Source organism: Trachinotus anak, unplaced genomic scaffold (assembly GCF_046630095.1).
Source record: "Trachinotus anak isolate AG129_WGS33_773 ecotype Australia unplaced genomic scaffold, CSIRO_AGI_Tana_v1 ptg000031l, whole genome shotgun sequence".
In the NCBI taxonomy this organism is placed as follows: domain Eukaryota; kingdom Metazoa; phylum Chordata; class Actinopteri; order Carangiformes; family Carangidae; genus Trachinotus; species Trachinotus anak.
Genome location: NW_027273882.1, coordinates 1,656,698 through 1,679,647, shown reverse-complemented (window position 1 = coordinate 1,679,647; position 22,950 = coordinate 1,656,698). Strand labels below are relative to the sequence as shown.

The following is a 22,950-nucleotide window of genomic DNA, read 5'->3' as shown; positions in this document are numbered from 1 at the left end:
ATAATGTATATTTTGATTTGGTGCTATACAAATAAAATTGAATTGAATTGAATTGAATTGATAAATACTGTGTTTCCAACTTTGGGACATTTATTGTTTTTACTCAACAGTGCACCCTGCATAAAGAAGTGGTTTTCCCAGTTTGATATAGAAGATCCTGACCGGCCTGCACAGAGCCCTGACCTCATTCCCATCTTCAGCCTCCACCACTGGGATGAACTGGAACTGCAAGTCAGACCTTATCAACATTACTGAATGTGCCCATGAGGGCACATGCCCAGGGACACCCTGACCCTTGACCCCTGAGCCTGTGTCTGCTAGTAAACAGTAGAGAAGTAGAAAATAAACAACTTGAAATAAAGCTATATACATTATTGTACTTTTTTTTTATTGTGCTTAGTGTGCCCTAGGGTTCACCAGCGAAATCTCATAGGAACAAGCACATTCCAACTATAAAGAAACACAAAATGATCTCAAAGACACACACACACAAAATAAAACTAAAAATAAATAGATAAATAAATAAATGTCCACAAGGATTTGAGAAGCAAAATGACAAACAAAAGGGGCAAAACTACCACAGAGACACAAAACGACAACAGAAATCTTAGCAGTTCTGTGTCCTTAGCTCCTCAATAGGGAATGTGGAGGGGGCCTGTTGTCTTAAAATCCATTCATACCAGCATGGTGTAGTTCCTCTTATTACTGAAAAAGGTAACAACGTGTGAGCGATATAATATAATATAATATAATATAATATAATATAATATAATATAATATAATATAATATAATATAATATAATATAATATAATGTAATATAATATAATGTAATGTAATGTATGTAATGTAATATAATGTAATATAATGTAATGTAATATAATTTAATGTAATGTAATGTATGTAATGTAATATAATGTAATATAATGTAATGTAATATAATTTAATGTAATGTAATGTAATATAATATAATATAATGTAATGTAATGTATTATAATGTAATATAATTTAATATAATGTAATGTAATATAATATAATGTAATGTAATGTATGTAATGTAATATAATGTAATATAATGTAATGTAATATAATTTAATGTAATGTAATGTAATATAATATAATGTAATGTAATATATTATAATATAATATAATGTAATGTAATGTAATGTAATGTAATGTAATGTAATGTAATATAATATAATATAATATAATATAATATAATGTAATATATCACTCGAATCTTCCCAATACCTATTGCCATAGGTCTTACAAATGCTTACACAACCCCCCTCTCCCTCTCACACACATACAACCCGTCCGCTGGTTCATGAATGACCTCCCGTCTCCATCACACCCCCGCCCCCACCCCCACACTTGGTAGAGTCCGAGACGGAGCATCATGGCGATTGACGGTAAGTCTGTCTCAGGTGTCCTGCGGGAGTCGTGTGAAACTTTATACTCGGGACGGACTGAGAACGGCGTGTAGAAATCTCATTATGTGTATATATACAAAGATATTATGATGTATGCAGTTTCTTAATGAATCACGGCGCCAGTACCGCAGTGCTCCGGAGCTGGGACAGCAGCTAACTAGCTTCACGGGGTTGATGATGCTGAAGAGCGGACACCCGCACTGATGCGGGGATGTTGTTGTCTCTCAGCCGGGTGAAGTGATGCTGGAAGTGGACGGAGACACAGATAGTCGCGGTGCTTTGGTTGCCTCCATCACGTTTGTGAAATCATGTTACATTGTAGTGATTGGTTTAAAAAAAAAAAAAAAAAAAAAAGAAAAAAAGGCTTTGACTGAAAAATCACAGCAGGCAACTACTTTTTGTCACTGACTGAACTACATTATTTGGCGGATCAATATAGTTTAATATTATCGATTTGACTTCATTACAAAGCCGTTTCTGATGGTGCGCTCCCTAATCACCAGAGTGATCTGTCCAGTCAGTACCACAGCTCATCACGGGTAATGTGAGCAACAAACACAATAGCCTGCATGCCCATGGATAAGTGTCTCTTCAAGGGTTCAGTGAAAGTGACCGGGACACTTTCATATTTCATATATACTTGCAACTGAACTGTACATATCTGTAATTACACTCTCAGTATCACTCACAGGCCTGCTCTTACCGGTTAGAATATATTTGGAAAATATTTGCAAACCTGCTATTTTGCAAAGTTTTCATTTCCCCCAGTCAAAATGTAGTGGGGGATATGTTGAATTAAAGTTGATTGATTGTAGTTGCTTTGCAGAAAAATGTGTATTTCTTATTGTTACTTGATGTTTGATCTTCACTGGTTCAGAATAATGTGCTTGCTGAGTTTGACACTCAGGCTCACAAAAAGGAGCCCAACCCAAGCCTAAAATACATCAGAAAAATAGCCCAGATGATATACACACTGTTGGTTGAAAGTTTTAGAGCACCTCAGTACTAACCTCCTGCATTGTCCCAAAAAGCTTCAGAAGGTGTAGGAACACAGTTTGTTCCAACACTGCCTTTATACAAACAAAGGGCTTGTAAGTAATAAACCTGTTTGCGTCAACGTTCAAGGCTTAATTTGCTTCTGTTCTTCTTCTTCTGCGGGGAAGTTGTAAGATGTTAACCCATTACTTGATCCCTGAAAAAGGTAGTTATTAAAACTCTGTCATTTACATTATTACTCAGTTTGTGTTCTGAAGCCTTTGACTGGTATATGCATTGTGCATTTTCCTTTCTGCAAGAATGGCCAGCTGAGAGTTTCTGCACCATTAAGTGAATTGGTTTGCAGGGTGTCTGTCTGCCGTGTGACTCAAGACAAGTCTGCCCCAGAGCTTTCTCTGTGCCCTGGCAGCGAGTCAGTGCCTCAGACCACTTTCAGCCTCCAGTCCTTGACGTGGGGAGAGTGATACCGTAATCCATAGGTGATTTGTGTAAAAATTTCTAGTGGTTTTTTTTTTTACAGTTGTGTAAAATCTTTTGTCTGTCTTCTAAGACAAGTGTGCTGCAGATGAGAAAAATCTGTCAACAAAGACATTTCCACCATCTTTAATCTCTTTCCAAATTAGAATGACACAGATCTGCTCCCTCCATCCTCTCACTGTAGACGCCTGAATCATTAAACACTGAAGTGTTAAGCCAAGAGGGATAATGTGCAAATGTAAGTGTGTCCGTGCGTAAGCTTGTGGGTGTGTGAATGTGTGTGAGAGTGATATGAGTGTCAGTGTTCTTCATTAACTTAAGCCTCGGGGGATGGAAGAAACTGTTAGGTAATAACCATTAGGTTTTGTAATAACATGTAATAAAAATGTCCATCTGAGTGGGTAAAACCCTCAAACCTATTTCCACATAATGTAAAAGCTCATATTATTTGTGATACTTCAGTAAAACATACCTCTATGAATTATTGAGAAGTGATAGTAATAGTGAAGCTGTTACCAGAGCTCGAGCCACAGCGCCGCTGAGGACACGGGGGTTGTGAACTTGATTACTTTTTCTAGGAATTCAGGGGGTTGAGCAACCTGGGAGAGTTTACAGTTAAAACTTACACATGGTGGGTACGAGTTCACAGTTTTAGATTCTTTATAATGTGATTTGACACCCTGCAAGCCAATAAACACGAAAGTTTTACTTTTACAGAGAGTTTTAAAACAACACTTGTACATTTACGGTGGAACATTAAGAAACTTCATTTAAACTGTTAAATTGAACGTGAAAAAAGAAAAAGACTTAATTCTTGGTGTCTGGTCGAGATTTACTGTCGGGGTGCTTCGGAGGGACTCATGAGCTCGGTCTTTCAAAACTCTGCCTGCAAATTTAAATCTTATGAAAGATGCATTACAGTAATAATCACTGCATTAATAGTTTATGTATAATTTATTACATCTATGGGCTTAAGCACATTTTTGCCCCACATACAGAGAGATGATTCAAGATGACCTAGATTGGACTTGTTTATTTATTTCCTGTTGTTTAAAGTGCATTTAAGGAAATACATATTCAAATACACTTTCTTGCTGAGAGTTAGATTAGTAGATTGGTACTGCCCTGTGTTAAATATGGAGCTGAAACCAGGACATAGTTATCTTAGCTTAGCATAAAGAATGGAAACAGGGGGGAACAGCTAGCCTAGCTCTGTCTAAAGGTAACAGCCCCCTGATTCCAGCCTTCATACGTCAGCTGCTTCATATTTACAGTAAGAATATGACAGTGGTATCAATCTTCTCATCTAACTGCAAGAAAGCACGCATTTCCCAAAATGTCAAGCTGTTCCTTTAAGCCAGATGTTCTGAAAGTCCACGCATAGATACTGTACACTTTCTTTTTCAGAAAACAACCTTAATAGGTGAATTTATGTTGACGTCCAGAATGACCCCATTTGATTGTGCGTTTTTTTTTTTTTCTTTTCCAGTTTTTTTTTTTTAGTTGGTTCCAGCTAATCAGTTTTATGTTTGCTGACATGATGACCATCTGCCAGCTCTTCTAACCTGAGGCCTGAGCATATGTTCCTGCGGTACATGGAATCATACTTTAACCTCTGACTCCTTTTCATCTGTCTCTTTCTCCCAGGTGGGGGCAGAAACTGCGGTGTTCATGAGCTCATCTGTGCCAGACGAGGTAAGGCCATGTTACAGCCGAGCTCGTCCCTGTACTTGAGCGTCTCAATAAGCGTATCAGTGCTTTTTGTGTGTGTGTGTGTGTTTGTTTGTTTGACCCTGATGGCCTGTTTGGCAGGATGACCGATTGCTCCAAATATTTCCTCCGAGCTGTCAACGTCGCTCTTTCCTGTGAATTCTCACTAAAGTTTGGTGTATGGGAAATTTCTCCATATAGATTCCAGAAAGCATAATGTCTGCGTGTGAATTATGCATGGCATATCAAGTTTGAGTTCACTTCAGCAAAAGACGGCAGCTGTGTGTTCATGATTTATTCAGCGTGGAGGTTTTGTTTCGTATCAGAGGTCCATGTGTAAGCAACATTTCCAGATTGCCTACCTACTTTTTAAACAAGCATGTCGTATAAACAACAGCAGAGTTAAGTATGCAGTGGTCTGAAACCTGGGATAAGTTATTACATGAATAATTTAATGGAGGCTAACAGCCATGATGAGGAACTTCTACATAATTTGTTTCCATCTGTGTCCCATTTTTTGTAGAAACATGACATAATAGTTTGTTTCCCATGTATTTATTTGACCCAAACATTTTGTTGAAATTAGCTCACGTTTCTCTGAGGTTATTATTCATTTGCACAGTTGAGTGGCTGGGCTTTCATGTTTGTTAGTCGGCTTGCTGGAATCGTTACCTGTTAAAAAAAAAAAAAAAAAAAAAAAAAAAAGGGCAGATTGAATCCTGAGGCTTGTTTCAGAGACCTGAGTTCAGCCTCAGTTCACACGCTGTAAAAAACAGATTTATTCAGTTTTATTGTTGTTTTATTTTCTTGTTTATCCTTTCCAGACGCACAAATCGTACATGCACACACTCAGTGAGGATGGGATAGGGTGAAAGAGGGGATTTAAAAGGCAGAGACAGAGAGAAAGGGAAAGAAAAAAAGTCAACTTCTTCTCTGCTGGTAACAGAAATATCAAACAAATATTATCCAAAAAAATAACTGAGAGCAAGGTGAGCTCTCCAAAGGGCCGGCTTGCTGCCACTCCGCTGTCCAGTGTACGTTGACGGAGGGATCAGGTTTCTTCAGGTGTCTAAATTATTCAGCTGTCGTTGACATTTACAGAGCAGGGCCATGTATGAAGTGCCATCACGGGCTGTTCATTTTGGACAGACGGCCGCTGCGCCCGTGGCTGCAGAGGTCATCCTGGCTCAGTCAGCACACCTGTCAGCAGTGAGAGTTGATAGGTAAGCCAGGCGAGTGCTGGACACCACTAAGTGTAAGGGATTTATTACATGTCGGATTACTTCAGAGCAGGACAGCCTTGTTTTTCCCTCTTCTGAGACCATTTGATATCTATAGTTGCGGAAGCAGTGGTCGTGCTTTTCTGGGAGCAGCTGCCTTTAAGTAGGATGCTCATTTAGAGAAGGTAAGCCTCTGCCGTCACATCACTCTCTTATCTCTCTCGACTACTTCTCTTGCCATTCTTGGGAATTTAGCATCCATCGTTTTGGCAGTCTGCAGCAAGCAGCACTAGTTGTCAGGCTGCAGTGGTCTCTGCCTGTTGCCATGGTGAAGCGAGTCTGTCCACAGTAAATTCAGTCTGCAGCTTTGACAAAGTACGCCTCTGTTTTTTTGTCTCTTCCTCTCTCATTTGTGCTCTCAGGGAGACACCAGTTCTCACACGGTTGACCCACTTCATCAGTAATTAGTGATGAGTGCTTTGGATACCAGCACCTGGTACAAACCACATGCTGCAACGTTTGGGCTGTGTCTGCTTCGCCAGACGCATTGGTCTGAAATGCACCACCATTCTATTTCCTTGTTTTTTTTTTTTTAAATAATGCTGCAACTAATTATTATTTTCAATTCTTTCAATCTGTAAAATGTTTTCTTAATTGATTCTTAATTAAACTGTTTGGACATTTCTATAAAATGCCAGAAAATAGTGAAAAATATGCCCCTTACAGTTTCCTAAACCCAAAGTTGATGTCTGTCGTAGCTTGGTTCCAATTAACAGCCACAAGAAAACCCGTAATTATCAATTTACCGCCCCATAAGAAAAACAGGAAACTCTTACATTTGAATGTTTGGTATTTTTGCTCGAAACAGGACTGGCTTCCACGCCGTGAGAGGTAGTCATTTAATGGTATGTTAACTCTTGGCCTCTGAAACAATGCCAGGTTGCTGCTGTCAGCAGTGAGACGGATGTAAAGAGAAGCGTGGCAGACTTGCTGTGCCGTGCTCCGGTTGTTAAGCTGTGATCGGACAATTGCTGTTCAGGCGAGGGGGTTTGAAGAACAGTTCATTGAAAACACCCGTGTGGACATGTAAAGCCTTTAAAATAGGTGTCTCTAATAAAATACTAGTGGATTTATTGTTATATATATATGAGGATCAAAAACTTTACTATAGCTGTGTTATGTGCCTCAAAATTCAGACCCTTCTTACCAGTGAACCTTGCCTGCAGCATGCTGTGCTCTATAAGCTGCCCTTTCCACCGAGCCATGTGGCCTTTAGAAATGCCGTTCATGCTTTATTGTCCACTGACTTACCTTCTTCTTCGGCTATTACACTGCGGCGTGTCTCCGTTGTTGCCTATTAAGTGCAGGCCCAGTGCAGCTTTGCCGGGTTGACTGAGTCTATGTTTCAGTCAGATACAGCCCCTTTGAGGCTGTCATAAAAATAGCACATCAGCAGCAACTGGGCTGCGTGGTTATGTGAAGTATGGTTGGCCTACATACAGCGCTGTAGATTGTATCTGCTACGCCTTTGAAGGGGAGAAACCACTGACTGCTTAAAAGTACAATAGCTCCCCTGACAAGGCAACATTTGAGGAGTTTGGTTCCAGAATAAGATGTAAATCATCAAACGAAATGATCTGTGGTATCAAAGTAGAGTTGTTTACAGCCTTTATAATGAAATAGCATTTTCTAGCTTGCTTCTTTTTATTTATAGCCACTGGGACATTTTTGGGGACAGTATTGCTTATGTTTGTCTGTGTCTAATTTGTTTTCTATGTCTCTTTTTCTGTCTGTCTCTTCTTTCCCCCCCTCTTCCCTCCTTCTTTATGTCTGTTCTTCTTCTCCTCAGTCTCTCCTGAGCTTCTGGGTGTCCTGTCTTCCATTGCAGCCTTCATGGCGTTGATGGCTCTGTTTTTTCTTTACCTCAGCAACAAGCTGTCAGTGGGGAGTCCTGACGAGCTGTCACATCTCAGTGGCTATAAGAACAACCAGCCAGGTACTCAACGCACTTACCACAGTGGCTACACTTACACACATTAGGATGATTGTTGGCCTTGTTGTGGTTTTACAATAACACTTAGGAATTATGAAATTTACCCTCCTGACCTTAATCCTCAGATACCTGTCCTTTATGCAGCCAAAACAAACGGTTTAAACAGATCATCAGATTATTGGACATATATGTATATAAACAAAGCTGTGGCAATAGCATTTGCACCTATGACCATAGTGCATGTCATGGCTGGCGACATGCACGTTGATATTATTTGATATGATGCTGTCATAAACAACGTATACACAACACGCTTGTCCAATAATTGACACAACAACAAAAAAAGATGAAAAACAAAAAAAACCCCCCCAAAAACCCCAGTATATTTAATTTAACATAAAATAAAAAAAATCAAACTTTATTTTGATACTTTTATACATTGATAAAATAATGAAATATATTTATGTCCACGATAAATAAACAAAGGCTGCTGTGCCTCTGGTACATTAGAGATTTATATTTTCTTGTAATGAGGTATTTGGAGAGGCAGCTTTATTTATATGCCACATTTTAAACATAGAGGCAAAGTGCTTTACATAGGCAAAGAATCTAAATAAAATACAAATATACAAACATAATAATAGACCAGAAATACAGTAATAAGTTGCAGGCCTCAGATTCAACAAAGGATACTCTACTAGTACTAGTGATATTCTTTTATAATCTATGTTATGATTTTAACATCTTCAATATTGCTATGGTAATTCTGGTTTATTACATCAACGTCTGTTTTTTTTTTTTTTTGTGGTTATTTTGGGCGCCGTTCTTATCGGTACAAATAACACTGTACATGCCGAGTAATTGAGATCAGTGACTGTGGCAAAATCATGGGAACATGAGCAGTCAGGCGATCAGGTTTTAAAATAAACAGCTTATCCAAACTTACTCGGCAGAGAAGGCAAATGATAATGGCTGCTTATTCCCCAGAGTGTACATTTCATTGCTCTGTCATCTTGTGCGATGAGGACTTATCACATAAAGATCTAAGCAATTAACCAGGTAAATACAGTGCAATCATTGCCAACAGATCTGAAACTACAAAAATGTCCAACATTCATTTAATGGAACTGAAATAGCTAAATGAAAAACACTGTGAGAGGTTTGTTGTTATGTCACCATAGCCATATTGTTGTGTATGTATATGCTGGTCTCAGCACACACTGTGATGCTGGCACCGCACCCTGCTAACAACCACATGTCCGTGTCAGTGCCTCTGATGAGCTAATCTAGTGGTCAGCGTGGTGACGAGCTCCCCGGCTGTGAGATGGCCTTCTTCAAGAGCTTCCAGCAGAACCTCCCATCTGTCAACATTACCTCCATCCTGGACTCAGTCACCAGTCGCGTGGACGACTTGGCCAACGCTGTCAGCGATGTCACGTACGCTGTCAGCGACCAGCTGACTGAGCAGGTCACCACTATCATCAGCAAGGTGCAAGAGGAGGAGGATGGGGAGAACAACGGCGGCGGGCAGGGGTCTGGTCAGGCTGCCACAGCACAGGAAGGAAAGGCCAGCAGCATGTGGCAGATGTCGAGAGACTCTGAAACGGGTAACACGGTTTCAAAAAACAGCCAAACCAGTGATTCGGCAGAGGCAGAGAACACTCAGAGCCAGCTGGAGTGGGAATGGAGGGACGGGTGCTGGCGAGTTAAAAAGACAGAAGCCGAGTTAGCAGAGGAAGAGAAGAGGAAGAAAGAGGAGAAGGAGCTGCAGGAAAAGAGAGAGCAGAGGAGAAAAGAGAGGAGGGAGAAGCAGCTGGAGAAAGAAGCCAAGTCTCAGAGAAAGAAAGAGGAATCCCACGAGGGAGAGCGAGAGGAGGAAGCTGATGAGAAGAGGGACGACAGCAGTGGACAAGACAGAAAGGAGAGTGACGGTGGAGACCAATCAGCTGCTCAGCAGAGAAGCGATGACTGTGATGGAGCTCCTCATTCACCGCGTCCCGGAACTGAAAGCGGGCGAACAAAACAGAAGGAGCAAAAAGAAGAAGGAGAGGAGGGGGAAGAGATGGAGAACAGCGTGGAGAGAGAGGGGGACGACGAGGAAGAGGCTGAGCTTTCCAGAAAGTCTTCAAAAGTTAAAAAGAAAAAGTCAGACAAGAAGAAGGGAAAAGGTGCGAAAGAGGGTTCAAAGAAATCAGAGAAAGCCTCAGATGTTGCCAAACAGAAGGAGAAAGGCAAGAAGAGCAAGAAGAAAAAGAAAGGCAGCCAAGGTCAGAGGGTGTGCCGATTCTCTCTCACCACCACTCTTCTTCTTCTGCTTCTTCTCTTGTTTTGAAACTCTTCACATCGCTGAAATCTGAGGCATCTGCATCTCAGCGCCTCTCAGTGCTCCTTGCTCCCTCAGGGCATTACACACATATTGTGCTTTGCGAGATAAACGTGACGTTTGAGCTAAAGTGTGCGTGTGCTCTGTGCAGAGGGAGTTTTGTCAGACAGCGAGGAGGACAGAGGCCCCGAGGCCGTGGCCCAGCAGGACACAACCTCTGTGTGGAGCAGCAAACGCAAAGAGTCCACTGAGCAGGGAGGATACAGCAGCGAGGCCTCCAGTGAGCAGGGTGGGAACATGCACGTGAACTGTACTCTTCCTCGGCAGTTAGAAGAAGTAACTCAAAACTCATCTTGAAATGTATTATTATCACTGATTTATTATAAAACAACAGTTCGACCTTATGGTTCCTCTGCTTTTTCAATTTCGTGTCAAGACCTAGATAGAAAGATCAACACCACTATCACGCATTAAAATATGAAGCTGCCACCAGTGGACAATTAGCTTAGCTTGGATAAAAGCATAAAGACTGGAACTAAATCCACCTACTAGTACCTCTAAAGAACACTAATTACCATGCTAATCTCATTTGTTTAAGACATACAAAACCCCAGTGTAAAAACAACAGGGGGTTATGTGCCGGAACATTTTTTGGCCCAGAGGTGCTGGTAGGTGGATTTCGTTAGCTGTTTCCTGTTTTCATGCTAGGTTAAGCTAACCGGCTGCTGGCTGTAGCTTCATGCCTTACATACAGTATTTAAATTCATTTAACAGACAGATATCATTTAACTCTCAGGAAGAAATCAAGCATTCTTTCCTAAAATGTGGAACTATTCCTTTAACTGTCTTTAGCAGTAAGATGCCACATTTCTAATGGAGGCATCGATGCATGGCATGATGTACTAAACTAGGCTTTGTAAAGATGGACTCACCTGTGGGTCCGGCACAGTTTAAGAGGTTAACATGACTCTGTGGTAGACTGTATGTCGCATAGATAATGAGCATCTCTGCATAGAACAGTATGTCTCCAGTAACACTCCTTCTGTATCACGTTACTCCTTCTGTATCCCCGTGTCCCCGTCATGAAAGCAGCCAACAGCATCCAGAGGATAAAGAAAGATTCCTCCCTCACTGAGCTCCAGCCTCCTCCGTACCAGGACAAGGGCCCGGCGGCCTGCGTGTCCTCTCGTTCCCGCTCAGAGCGAGCGGTTCGGAGGGGGTCGTCCCCGCAGCGCTGCGACAGCCCCCGCTGCTCCAGTGAGGCCAGTGTGGACCAGGACACTGACAGCTACCTCAACAAAGGCTGTGAGGAGGACATACCCAGTGACAGCACGGCTGTTCTGGGACCAGAGGTGAGATCAAAGTTACTGAGTGTTCCTCTTTCTCTGTCTGTGAGCAGAACATGACAGTTCACCATACACAGAGTATAAAAAATGAAAGTGATGGACAACACAAGCAATAATAATACACTTTGTTATGGGAGTGTTTTTGTATTATTATCACCAATTGATTTGCCTTTTATGTTAAACCACGACTGTAATTATATAACTTACTTGTTTACTGTAAAAGCGTCACCTTAAAACAAATCCACCAACACTGCTGCATTTCTCCACCTGTCCTATAGAATTTCTCAATGCTGAAGCCATGTGAGCCCTGTTATATAATATGGACAATCTTTAGTGTTTATTTTGAAGATAAATTTTTTTTTTGAAAACATTTAAAACAACTATTCATTGTTTTAACAATTAATTTGAGAGATACTCAGCAGCTCATTTACATTTTTTGCTTTACTTTCAGTTCCCACAGATATTTTCGGAACCCTCCGTAGGGCTTCGTTGTACTATAAACTGCAGTGAACATTGTTTTCTCAGTATAAACCAATCTGCTCCTTAAAAAAATCTTTATTTTACTGTGAGACTCAGTAAAAACTGATAATCTGAGGCAGACACAGTCAAGTATTTAAAATGTGCAGTCAGTGTAAATGAAGTATATTTTAACTCGATGCGCAGCTGACACCATTACTTATCTGACATTATGTTAATTGTCTTTATATAGACACCACACCTTTGATCCACGTCCACTTTTTCAGTTCCTCTAACTCTTCAGTTCTCTCTTTTAAATCTCTCTCTCTCTCCCTTCTCTCTGCCTCTGATTGTCTCTTCATGCCAGGATGGCTCTGGTCCTCAGCTCCCCACAGCTTACGAGCCAGAGCCCCTTGCCAAATACGGCACGCTGGACGTCGCCTTCGAGTATGACTCCAGTGAGCAGTGGCTGGCCGTCACGGTCACCGCGGCAACAGACATCCCTGCCCTCAAACAGACGGGCAACATCTCGTGGCAGGTCCACCTCGTCCTCCTGCCAACCAAGAAGCAGCGGGCCAAGACTGGCGTACAGAGGGGCCCATGTCCTGTCTTCACGGAAACATTCAAGTTTTCCAGAGTGGAACAGGAGGCTCTGGGGGACTACGCCGTTCGCTTCCGCCTGTACAGCATCAGGCGGATGAAAAAAGAGAAGGTCCTGGGAGAGAAAGTGTTCTACCTGACTAAGCTCAACCTCCAGGGCAAGATCGCTCTACCTGTCACCCTGGAGCCCGGCTCTGAGCTAACAGTGAGAACACTTTGTGAATTTATATTTAGCACTGCGCACAGTTCTGTCTGAAGAAATGTGATACTGGATTGGCTGTGAACATATCAACTGGAGACCTGTTCCTTCTATCACTTTTCACTACCACAAATTAGTCCTGGGCTGCAGCTAATGACTGTTTTCATTACTGGTTAATCTTCTAATTATTTTCTAAGTTAATGATTTTTATTTTTTTTTTTGGTCTTTGCAACTTAAAACAACACTTGATTCAATTATTGAAATAATTAATAACATATCCATTGTTAATGTAAAGCCTGCACATGTATTGTTTGGTCATGTACTAGCTGTTCAAAACCCAGCAATATTCAATTTACTGCAATGTAAGATGCTGAAGTCATCATGCTAACATGCTCACCGTGTTTAGCAGATCCAATATTCACCATGTTTACAGTCTTTTTTTTAACATCCTAGCATTTGCTAATTAGAACTTAAACGCGGAGCAGAGCTGAGGCTGATGGGAATGTAATTATTCTGACCTGACGATGGTTCCAGATGAAACGTCAACAATCTTGTAGACGTGGAGACATTTCACTAAAACTCCAGAGTGCCTCGCGGTGGCGCTGGAGGAGAAATTTAAGTCAGAAGGTTCATCCTCTGGAGACCATGAAAGTCTGTCAAAAATGTCATGATAATCCATCTCAACTAACAGTAGCTGAGATAATTCTGTCGATCGGACTGGGCGACCTCTATCCCAAGAGCCGTGATGCTAACATGGCTGAAAAGGTCTTTATGTAACCAGTGCCTTCTTCTTCAGTGATGACTCCAAACCATGGAAGTCCTGGTACATCCTGTAACAGTGCCACCATCTAACTCTCTCTGCGTTGCGTCTCCCAGGGTTGCGGCTCTGTGGTGAGCGTGTCTCGCAGTGCAGGAGCTCTGTCCTACCGCTCCACTGAAGACTCGTCCCTGCCGGAGATCCTCCTGGGTCTCATCTACAACTCTGCCACGGGACAGTTATCTGCTGAGGTCATCCAGGGAAGCCACTTCAAAACCACAGCGTCCGATAAGCCCGTCAGTGAGTATGAAAGCTGTTTAATAAGCGTTTGATTCCGGGGTTTTGTGCCAGCTTGGAACAATAACATTCTCCCTTTGTAATGTCCCTAATTCTCAAGGATGCTGATACACCAGGCAATTGTTTTGGCAAAGCAGATGGGCAAGACTCTCAGCAGCATGTAGCAAAAACTAACTGTGAACTATTACATTTAAATGTTTCCTGGCAACGGTACTAACTTTTTTTTTGAAGTGATTGAAGCCATAATGCTGAAGCAATTGCTGCTTATCAGAGTTTCCCATGAAAGCTGACCTTCTGGTGTGTAATCTGTTCATTCTGACTGCTACCTCTCTTTCTTCTTTCTAACCTTGTGTGCTGTGTGTGTGCTGTGTGTGTGTGTGTGCTGTGTGTGTGTCACAGATGGTCTGTTTTGTTGTATAAAACACTTCGTAGGGGGACAGCTTTATATCATGAGAGGTAAGTCACGAGTTAATTACCTGTAACCTGTAATCAGTGCCGATATAAGCAACTCTAAATACTTGTGTCTTACCTACAGAACATTACATTAAAAGGCTGGTTTTACTATATTTCTGAAGAACATATTTACTTCTTGAGGAATCTGGCCAAGCAGAGAGTTTTGGTTTTGTTGTCCAATTTGAATATTGAACAGTTAAATTATTTAAAGGAACAGTTCAACATTTTGGGAAGTAGGCTTATTTGGCTTTTTTTGCCAAGATGAGAAGATTGGCACAACTTTCATACCCATGGTCAATTTGAGGCTAGCTCTCTAAAGCTCAGTCATGAACATGTTCAATCTCTTTGTTTAATGTCCAGCCACCTGGAGACACTATATTCTCCCCATCTACCCGTCTAAGAATGACTGTATGCCTGTACTGTTTTTTATGATGGAGCGTTCTGTTGATGACCAGATTGACTAAAAAGACCTAATCTACCTAGTCTAATCCATCGATACACATATAACATGTTCATATTCATGTAGTTTCTTGTCTTCAGTCCCGGTTTCCACTGACACACAGGAGCTCTGGTTTCCTGCCATACACTGACTTGTAATGGAGCCTCCCAAGATAAGATTATTTGATCTTTCAGGACATTTAAGACTTTGGCTCCGAAACTTTCTCAAGTTTTAATCAGCCTTTGATTAGAGGAGGAAGGAAAATGTCCAGGGTAGTGTGCCGTGAGGAAGCCTACTTCAAACCACCGCCGCACAGTGTCTAACATTTTCTCAGTACTCATGTCTCGCCACTTGATGGCACTCTCTTACCGTCCTCCCACACCTCCTTTCAGACACCTATGTGAAGCTCACCATGCTGGACTCCAAGGGGAAGGAGATGTCCAAGTGTAAGACGGCCGTGTGCCGCGGCCAGCCCAACCCCACCTACAAAGAGACGTTTGTGTTCCAGGTGGCGCTCTTCCAGCTGTCCGAGGTGTCTCTGGTGGTGTCGGTGTTCTGCCGCCGGAGCAGCATGAGGCCCAGGGAGAGGCTGGGCTGGGTCTCCCTGGGCCTCAACAGCACCAGCGAGGAGCAGCAGGCCCACTGGACAGAGATGAAGGAGGCGGAGGGACAGCAGGTCTGCCACTGGCACACACTCACCGACACATAGAAGGAAGACTTATAAAGACTGAATTTATATTAACAGCATTCCCTGGATGTTCAGAGTTTTTGGCGCAGCAGGAAGCACCTTATGAGAGAGACGTGTGTGTGTTTGTGTGTGTGCTGCATACAGGTGTGAGGACAGGCATGGGTTCCCAGTCTTCACTGCCAGAGACTGCATGAATACCCTTTAATCTGCCACTTTTTCTCTGGGGCAGACACACTGATTTTATTTGTGGAGGTGTAAACTCCAGCTCCAGCCTTTTTATTGACAAAACAAGGCGCTGGCAGACTAAAAAAAAAAAAAAAAAAGACATTATAATGAGCGAAATAACCAAGAACAGAAGGAAACAGCAAAATGGCTACAGCAAAATCTGCATGTACTTTAACTGTTTACAGGACAATGTGAAGACACTTCCGAACATTTTCTGTCTCTGAAACTTGGACCAAAGAGCTCGGTCCAGGACTAGCAGACTCCTCCCTGTTTCTTCTGGGCTTCTCTGGACTTCAGCTGCCACCAGCATACCAGACATTTCTCTATCAGTCATAGCCATTGACAAAAGAGAATGCAATGAAAAGACTGTTACTAAAGGCCTACAACATGCTGCAACTATGCTTACAAGCTATGCTTTGTACAGTTTGTTTACATCCACATGACATGATGCAAGATCCATTCATTGGTTTCCTCTTTTATTTCTCTGGATTATCAGTCAAAGGGTTTACCAGTTTTTTGAGTTATGTGTTACACAAAGACCTTTTTTTTTTTTTTTTTTTTTTCTCCTTATCGTGGTCTTGCATAACTCAGTACACTATGCATCTGACGCCACTTTAAACGAGACGACTGAAACTCTGTATCGTGTGCTCGCTGAGTCTCTTACAGAATTGGACACAGCTCTGCATGCCACTGGTATCAAAGAGCAGCTTCCTTTCCTGTGCAATACAGATTGAGCCTGTTTCACCATTCAGCCTTCTGACAACTCAGCCATGTTCATTCATGTAGAAACACAGTGCTTCCCGCTGAGGAGGAATATGCAAAAGCCTGTGCAGTCCAATAAATCTGGCTGTTTCTCGGAGGCAGTGCCGATGACAGCCTCAGCTGTGTTCACTGGGAAGTGAGTTGGAGAGGCAAAAAAAATAAAAAATAAAAAATAAAAATACAGGAAAAAGCAAATCATATTTTCTCATTACAAGCGAATGGACGGCATATTAATAAATAAAGGCTAAAATAAATGAAAATCATTGTGCAGAGCTGTGGGAAATGTGGTTCTACCTGCACTCTTCGTCTGGCACAAAGCCAATGTTGAACTTCCATCCGAAAAGAAAAAACTATGAGTCAGAAAATCCCCAGAAAGACTACTGAAGACTGCACCACCACACCCATGATTCAGTAAAAAGCAAACCCTCTCCCCTCTCTCTCTGCTGAGTGAAGTTTAGGGGTGTGGGATGCATTTTTCTTTCCCCTCATCCCGGTGATGTCAGATTTGAATCCTTCGTCTGGTTTCGGGGTGCTGCAACCACACCTCATCCCCTTCCTTCTCCTGCTGGGCCAAACTTCCACAGTTTCGTTCCTTATAAGATTATTTCACAGGATTGAATGAAAACCAGATGTCTCCGGGTTCGTGCCAGATAAACAATTGGCTTTTGATTGCAGAAAAGGGAATAACAGCCACTGGAGTGCTTTTATCACAAGAGGGGCTTGCATTTTGTTCTCAGCACAGTTTGTGCAGAACGAGCATTTACAACCATTAAAAGAATTTTGGGAGATAAGCTTATTCTCTGTTCTGCTGATAATTCGATGAGGACGTGGGTACAGGGGGGAAACAACTAGCCCCACTACAGTCTTGTCACTTTGAGACTCCAGGGATTTACTGCTACCGGCCAAGAAATAGTTCTGCACACAACTCACCCTTAAAACCAAAAGAAGTCATTTGTACACTTGGTTTTTTTTTCATTCAACAAATGAGATGAAATGTGTTCAGAGTTGAGCTTTAGAGGTGCTGGAAGTTGGATTTTATCAACTTCGGGCAGAACAAAGCTGCAACCATCTCATCTTATTTTCAGCTACATATTTAATGGATAGATGTGAGAGTGGTGCCAGTCTGTCCTTTAAAATATTGTCTATATTCAAGGGTATATTATCTTTAACTACATAAAAGCTACAGTGTAGGTCACTCAGCTTAATAGGTGCCATTAAAAATGATATTTATTTTACATTGCTCTCTGTATGTGGGTCAAAACTGTACGAATAAATTATACATATACTATGTGATAAATGATGCGTATTAAATTCAGTAGCTCTGCCCAGAGACGACAAAATCCGCACACCGGCAGAGTTGCTCTCTAAATCTCACAAATGAACACATTATATCTTGTGTTTACACTTGGTTGTTATACGGGGATTATTATGTGCCTGATTATTTCTTAGCCAGGTGTCTGTGTTGGTTTGAAAGCAATGTTTCCATCCTTGTCGGGTCCATAACCCCATGTAAAATGGCAAATTTGCATTTTTACACAGTTCAGTTTTTTTACCCATGAGAAAAAATAAATGATCAAGATACAAGGTGTGAAACTGGTGAGCGTTACGTATATTTTGAGAGAATTTCTCAAAAACTTAAAAACTGCTCCTAATAAAGTTCTGGGCATTTTCAGACTATTATACGTACAATATTGGAAGCAAAATATAAAAGTTAAGATAGTTCACTTTTATTCCTATTCACAAAAGTAAGACCGAAAACTATTTCTTAAACTTATTTTGATTTAAAACTCTAAAATGAAACAGCTCCAGAGGTCCTTGGACAGATCTGTAGCAGCACAGAAACAGCTTGTTTTCTGTCTGATAATGAGAAGAATAATAATCATGAATTATCTTTAGCAGCATGATTAAGAACATTTCATCATGTTACACCACTTCTTTCTTTTTCTTGTTTTTTGCCATTTATGCAAACAAACAACAATAAGTCTGGCATTGATTTTATTTGTAATCACTAAGTATTTTCATTGGCAGCACGGTGTGGTGCTTAATTCTCCTTTTATGTGATTTCTCTTACGTACCTCTTCTACTAACAGCAAACTTTTAATTCCAATTACAGCTAATTTCTTATTATTTCATACATTCCTATTTTATATGTTTTATTGTTGTTAATTTTCAATGTTTACTACTCCTGGAGATTCAAAGATTTCACACAAATAAAATGGGCTTTTTAAAGTGTAATTATTATGTGTCCTTGCAGAATAACACCACTGAATAAACTAATAAAAGAATGTACATCATGGCGGATGTAGGGTCAGTCTATGTCTCTGATTGGCTATTCCTTCTCTTAGTGAACATGTGATCGATCACGTTTGTTGCTCTTAAAAGTTGCTTTGACACTGCACAGACAGATAAAGGCCCTGATTCACTATTCTAATTTTAAGACGTTACCAAATATTCAAAAAAGTGCAAGAATGTGTTTCGGAGAAAAGAATGAGGACATGAGTCAGGTAATGTTTTTAACAATGTTGAGTTTTTATTTCCATTCATCTGGCCTTCAACGGTATGTTTGACGCTGTCATCAGTCCTCAGTCTGGTACAGCGCAGGCAGCACTGCAGGTGGCTGGAGCCGCACCCACAGAGGTGGATCAGACCCAGGAGCACATAGTTTCACAGCTCCTTACACCTTGCAGAGTGACTGCAGCCTTCCAGGGAAATGTCTCCTGCTTTTGGCCTCGGAAAACCAGCTGTGCCACAGACCCTTGAGGGGGGAGGGGGGTGGGGGTAAGCACAGAGCAGAGGAATGGGAGAGAGTTAACATCCAAAACACCAGCTGACCCCAATTGTGCCCTGAGGACAGATTTAGAGTCAGCCAGGTAATTATGAGGCCACTGAGCTCCAATTTAAGTGTTGAGATGTGATGAGGGTTTGAGAAGCCAGGCTGGTTTTACAAGTCTGGTGAAGCATGAAGTGTAAATTTGGATTTGTTTTAGCTGTATTGCCATCTTAGACCACAGTAATTAAGAAACTGGCTCTTCATTTATCCCTCTCAGGTAATAAATGTTCCCATCCAAACATGTTTATACACGTTTATATTTCACTGGAGGAGTCAGATTGCAGGAGCAGGTAGGGATTTGGCTTCAAAGACTATTCAACCAGTGCCCACTGGCTCTTTCAGAAGCTCAGTTTATGATGTTTTACTTACAGGCTGACCTCTCTGTCCACAGTATAACACACACTTGGCACACTAAGTGCTGCTCTCACGTCAGTAAAGTTCCCCTCAAGTACTCAGTGGCACATGCTAGTTGTCCTTGGAAACAAGATGACAGCTCAATCAGATTGGGTCCTCTTTGTCATCAGGAATAATAAACTACAATGTCTTGTCATTTTATTGCATGTGTCATTATCAGTTTAAAAAAAAATCTTTTTTTCATAATATATTCAATAAATATACAGGAACCATGGACTTTTTGTAGAACAGTTAGAACATAATTTGGGAAATAAACACTAATCTAAATATATTTTTCAACAGGGATCTTTAGGTTGATCTTTTGTTCAGATTACAGGAATTTAAGTCTGACAAGGTCAAATAAAAGACTTTGGATTTATAATACATGATGGGTTGGGCTCCAATGGGTTGTCTCCTGGTAAAGTACCATGCAGAGTGGATATAGGTGTACCAGACTGCATCCCTTTAGCAAGCATTGTGCACCCTGAAAATTATGCTGGAAAGCAGCAGACATCGTACCTATTTGGCAAAGGAAACATTCATCAATCAATGATAGAAAACAAAAACAAAGTGAAACCAATATGGCAACACTATAAAGTGGCGTTTCTGTCTGAGCTTGGAAAGTTCTATACAGCAGGGTAACATGAACATGGCGGGACATATCTAATAATCTTGATGCAAAGCCAGTTCTAAAATTTGGGAAACGCTTTTATTTGCTTTCCGGAGGGTAAAATATAAAGCTACTGCCAGAAGCCAATTAGCTTATCTTAGCATAAAGACTGGAGACAGAGGAAAACAGCCCCACTTTAACACACTTGTAAAGTAAGTACACTGGTCAGCGTTACCCTTGCTTTTCTGTGTGGATTTAACAAACAAAATACAACCAGTTACTCAGTGAGCTTTAGAGATGCTGCTCGGTGGATTTTGTGACTATTTGACAAACCCGAGCAAACTGATTCCCTGCGTTTCCAGTCTTTGTGCCTGCTGGCTGTAGCTTCATATCTAATGGACAATTTTACCAATAATCCTAATAGTACATGTAACTCCACTGGAGACTGTCTGCATAATTACAACCTTAATCAGAAATCAAAATCTTTTTTTTTTTGTTCAGTTGGGCATCTGTGAGTCTTGACTCTGTTGCACCTCAGTAAGGGAAACTGTAACCTTTGATTGGTGGACATTATTACATTTGGATGTGACTACTTCAACCTCAGACCAAATTTAGAAACATTAGTAAACACCCTATAGCATAAAAAACAGGCCATTGTTAAGCACTCATCAAAGAGGAGCGGAGTGCCTGTAAGCATAACAAAATGACAAAATGGTGGCTGGTTTTCATGACAGGTTTGAGGCATTATGGTGACTGCTGAAGTGAATTCCTTCTTGAGCATGTGACACTACTAAACATGATCGGGCCGACTTGTTTTACTCTTCAGTCAAAGTCCTGTCTTGTGTCTGATCTCCCACAGGCAGAGGTTCTGGAAAATGCTCATTCCACATAGAGATTTACACATTTAAACGACATTATTTAAAAAAAAAAAAAAAAAGTTTTTCAATAAAATACTTCTGACCATCAGTGCTTCTCTCACGTACATGTACAAGAAGTACAGTCTGTAACTGTAAAATGGAAAACAAAGAGAAAAGTGCAGTGGCAGCCATGTGCCATTGTCACTTCTGCTCTCCGAGCTGAAACCATCAACAGGCTGCTGAGCCGAATGCAGGCCGACATCAGCCTGTCAGTGATTCACTAACTGATCGCTCCGTTGTCAGGTAGAGTTTATCCTGGAAGAGTTTCTGTACACTGTGTACAACTGCCCTCTTTCCTCAGCAGGCTGTCAGGAGGTGCAAATGACATCTGTAGTGGTTAATGATTGAGCATGATTGAAGAACATGTAACAGGAGGAGTGACATCCACTGAAAAGGCTTATTTTGTTGGCAGTGGTCCCTTTCAGCTTCCATTTTTCAAATTTTCAGTAGAGTTGTGGATAAGACCACCAGCCAACAGCGTTTAAGGTTAACTTGTCTATCCCCCTGGGCAAAAGCCTAACCCAGAACTTTCCTCCTGTGCACTTCTCCGGCAGTCCATCCATCCATCTTCATCACTGCTCGCAGTGGGAGCTGCTGCTCTCTTTAAATACTTCCTGTCCTTCAATCCTCTCTGCTTTTGGCTCTTTGCTGGGTGGCTCAGCCCAGTGCTAGATGAACTTGAAGCACTTGGTCTTATCATGGGGTAAACGAGTCTTAAACAGCACAGAGTCCACACGAAACTGTGTGTACAGCAGTGGCATGTAGCCGTACACTTTGACGAAGAAGTTGATGCACTTGTGGCGCTCGTGGAAATGTGAGTCATCGTGTGAAAGGGCCTGAGGGCAGCCGGGACAGCGGAAAGTCCAACGAGACGTTACCTATGATAGATAAAGACCGTTAGTCTGTAAATTAATATTTTAATTAATTAATTAAGAAAAGGACATAAAACTACAGAAATGCTGACAAAAAGGAAAAAACATCCACAAAAAAAGAGTCTCAATGTTGTCAATTCAGCCCTGGTGATGCATAAAAATTCACAGCAAAAGCAATTTATTTTCTGCTTTATTTGTCTTATTTGGACTAAAAGAAAAATGCAGTCTGTCACCATTTAGGACTCCGCATTCAAACTTGCCCCAAATTCATTATTCACAAGGCTTATTCCTAGCAGCGAAATGCTGTCATGCAACACACTCCATCAAAGCCAGCCTTAATTCCCCCCTGAAACACCCCTGAATATTAACACCCCTCTAAATCAAAACGAAGTTAAATTGAGGGCTGCAATGACATTTCTGTTCCAACAGCTTCCCTGGCTTGATTGCTATAATTATTTGTCTAGCCATAAATATGCTCTCTGGTAATAAATGCCCTTCCAATAAAAATCCAGGAGGAAAACCAGGCATAACGCACCAATTCGATCTTGTGTTTTTGATTTACTATTTGTGTGGAGTATTGGATGTGTCAGTTTGAGTAATGGCAAGGCTAAGTGGGCAAAAATATAAATACACGGGGCCTGAGGGAGACACAATGCTCGTCGATGCTGAGCTGAGCTGAGCTGAGCACCGCTGGACTACGTGCTCTGTCACTGACCTTGATGGGTGGTTTGCGGGTGATGTGAGAGACCAGGAAGTTCATGGCAATGTCCTCGCAGTTTATGTACTCATCCACCATGTCCCTGATGGCCTGGGGCATCACGTAGGAGTACAGATAGGCGTAGTACTACAAGAATTAAAAGGAGATGTGTGTGATATAGCTACGATACAGTTAAAAGATGAATCTGTGGAATGAGGTAGTTTTTTTACGTTGGGAGAATGTGAGGTGCAAGATCTGA

General features: G+C 41.4%; 2 protein-coding genes across 8 annotated transcripts in view; one reads left to right on the top strand and one right to left on the bottom strand.

Moving 5' to 3' along the window:
- Positions 1 to 1,192: 1,192 nt before the first annotated feature.
- syt14b (synaptotagmin XIVb) lies at positions 1,193 to 18,673 on the top strand. 7 transcript variants are annotated; one of them, XM_071467489.1, is made up of 11 exons: positions 1,384 to 1,410; positions 4,552 to 4,599; positions 7,763 to 7,830; positions 9,096 to 10,094; positions 10,302 to 10,439; positions 11,243 to 11,502; positions 12,320 to 12,757; positions 13,628 to 13,808; positions 14,205 to 14,261; positions 15,090 to 15,373; positions 15,796 to 18,673. In XM_071467489.1, exons 4-11 carry the CDS (start codon positions 9,152 to 9,154, stop codon positions 15,832 to 15,834), a joined length of 2,340 nt encoding a protein of 779 aa, XP_071323590.1. In that variant the 5' UTR covers positions 1,384 to 1,410; positions 4,552 to 4,599; positions 7,763 to 7,830; positions 9,096 to 9,151; the 3' UTR covers positions 15,835 to 18,673. The 7 variants fall into 7 exon arrangements, with proteins under 7 accessions (XP_071323591.1, XP_071323595.1, XP_071323590.1 ...); XM_071467490.1 differs by having other exon boundaries at positions 1,193 to 4,599; XM_071467488.1 differs by lacking the exons at positions 1,384 to 1,410; positions 4,552 to 4,599 and adding an exon at positions 4,620 to 6,019.
- Positions 18,674 to 18,880: 207 nt separating this feature from the next.
- extl3 (exostosin-like glycosyltransferase 3) overlaps positions 18,881 to 22,950 on the bottom strand; it is a 28,582-nt gene continuing 24,512 nt past the window's right edge. Inside the window, exons 5-6 of the mRNA XM_071467487.1 lie at positions 22,710 to 22,838; positions 18,881 to 22,000 (exon numbers count right to left, since the gene is read on the bottom strand). Coding sequence (XP_071323588.1) covers positions 21,791 to 22,000; positions 22,710 to 22,838 — 339 coding nt within the window. The 3' untranslated portion in view covers positions 18,881 to 21,790. The remainder of the gene's footprint in view (positions 22,001 to 22,709; positions 22,839 to 22,950) is intronic.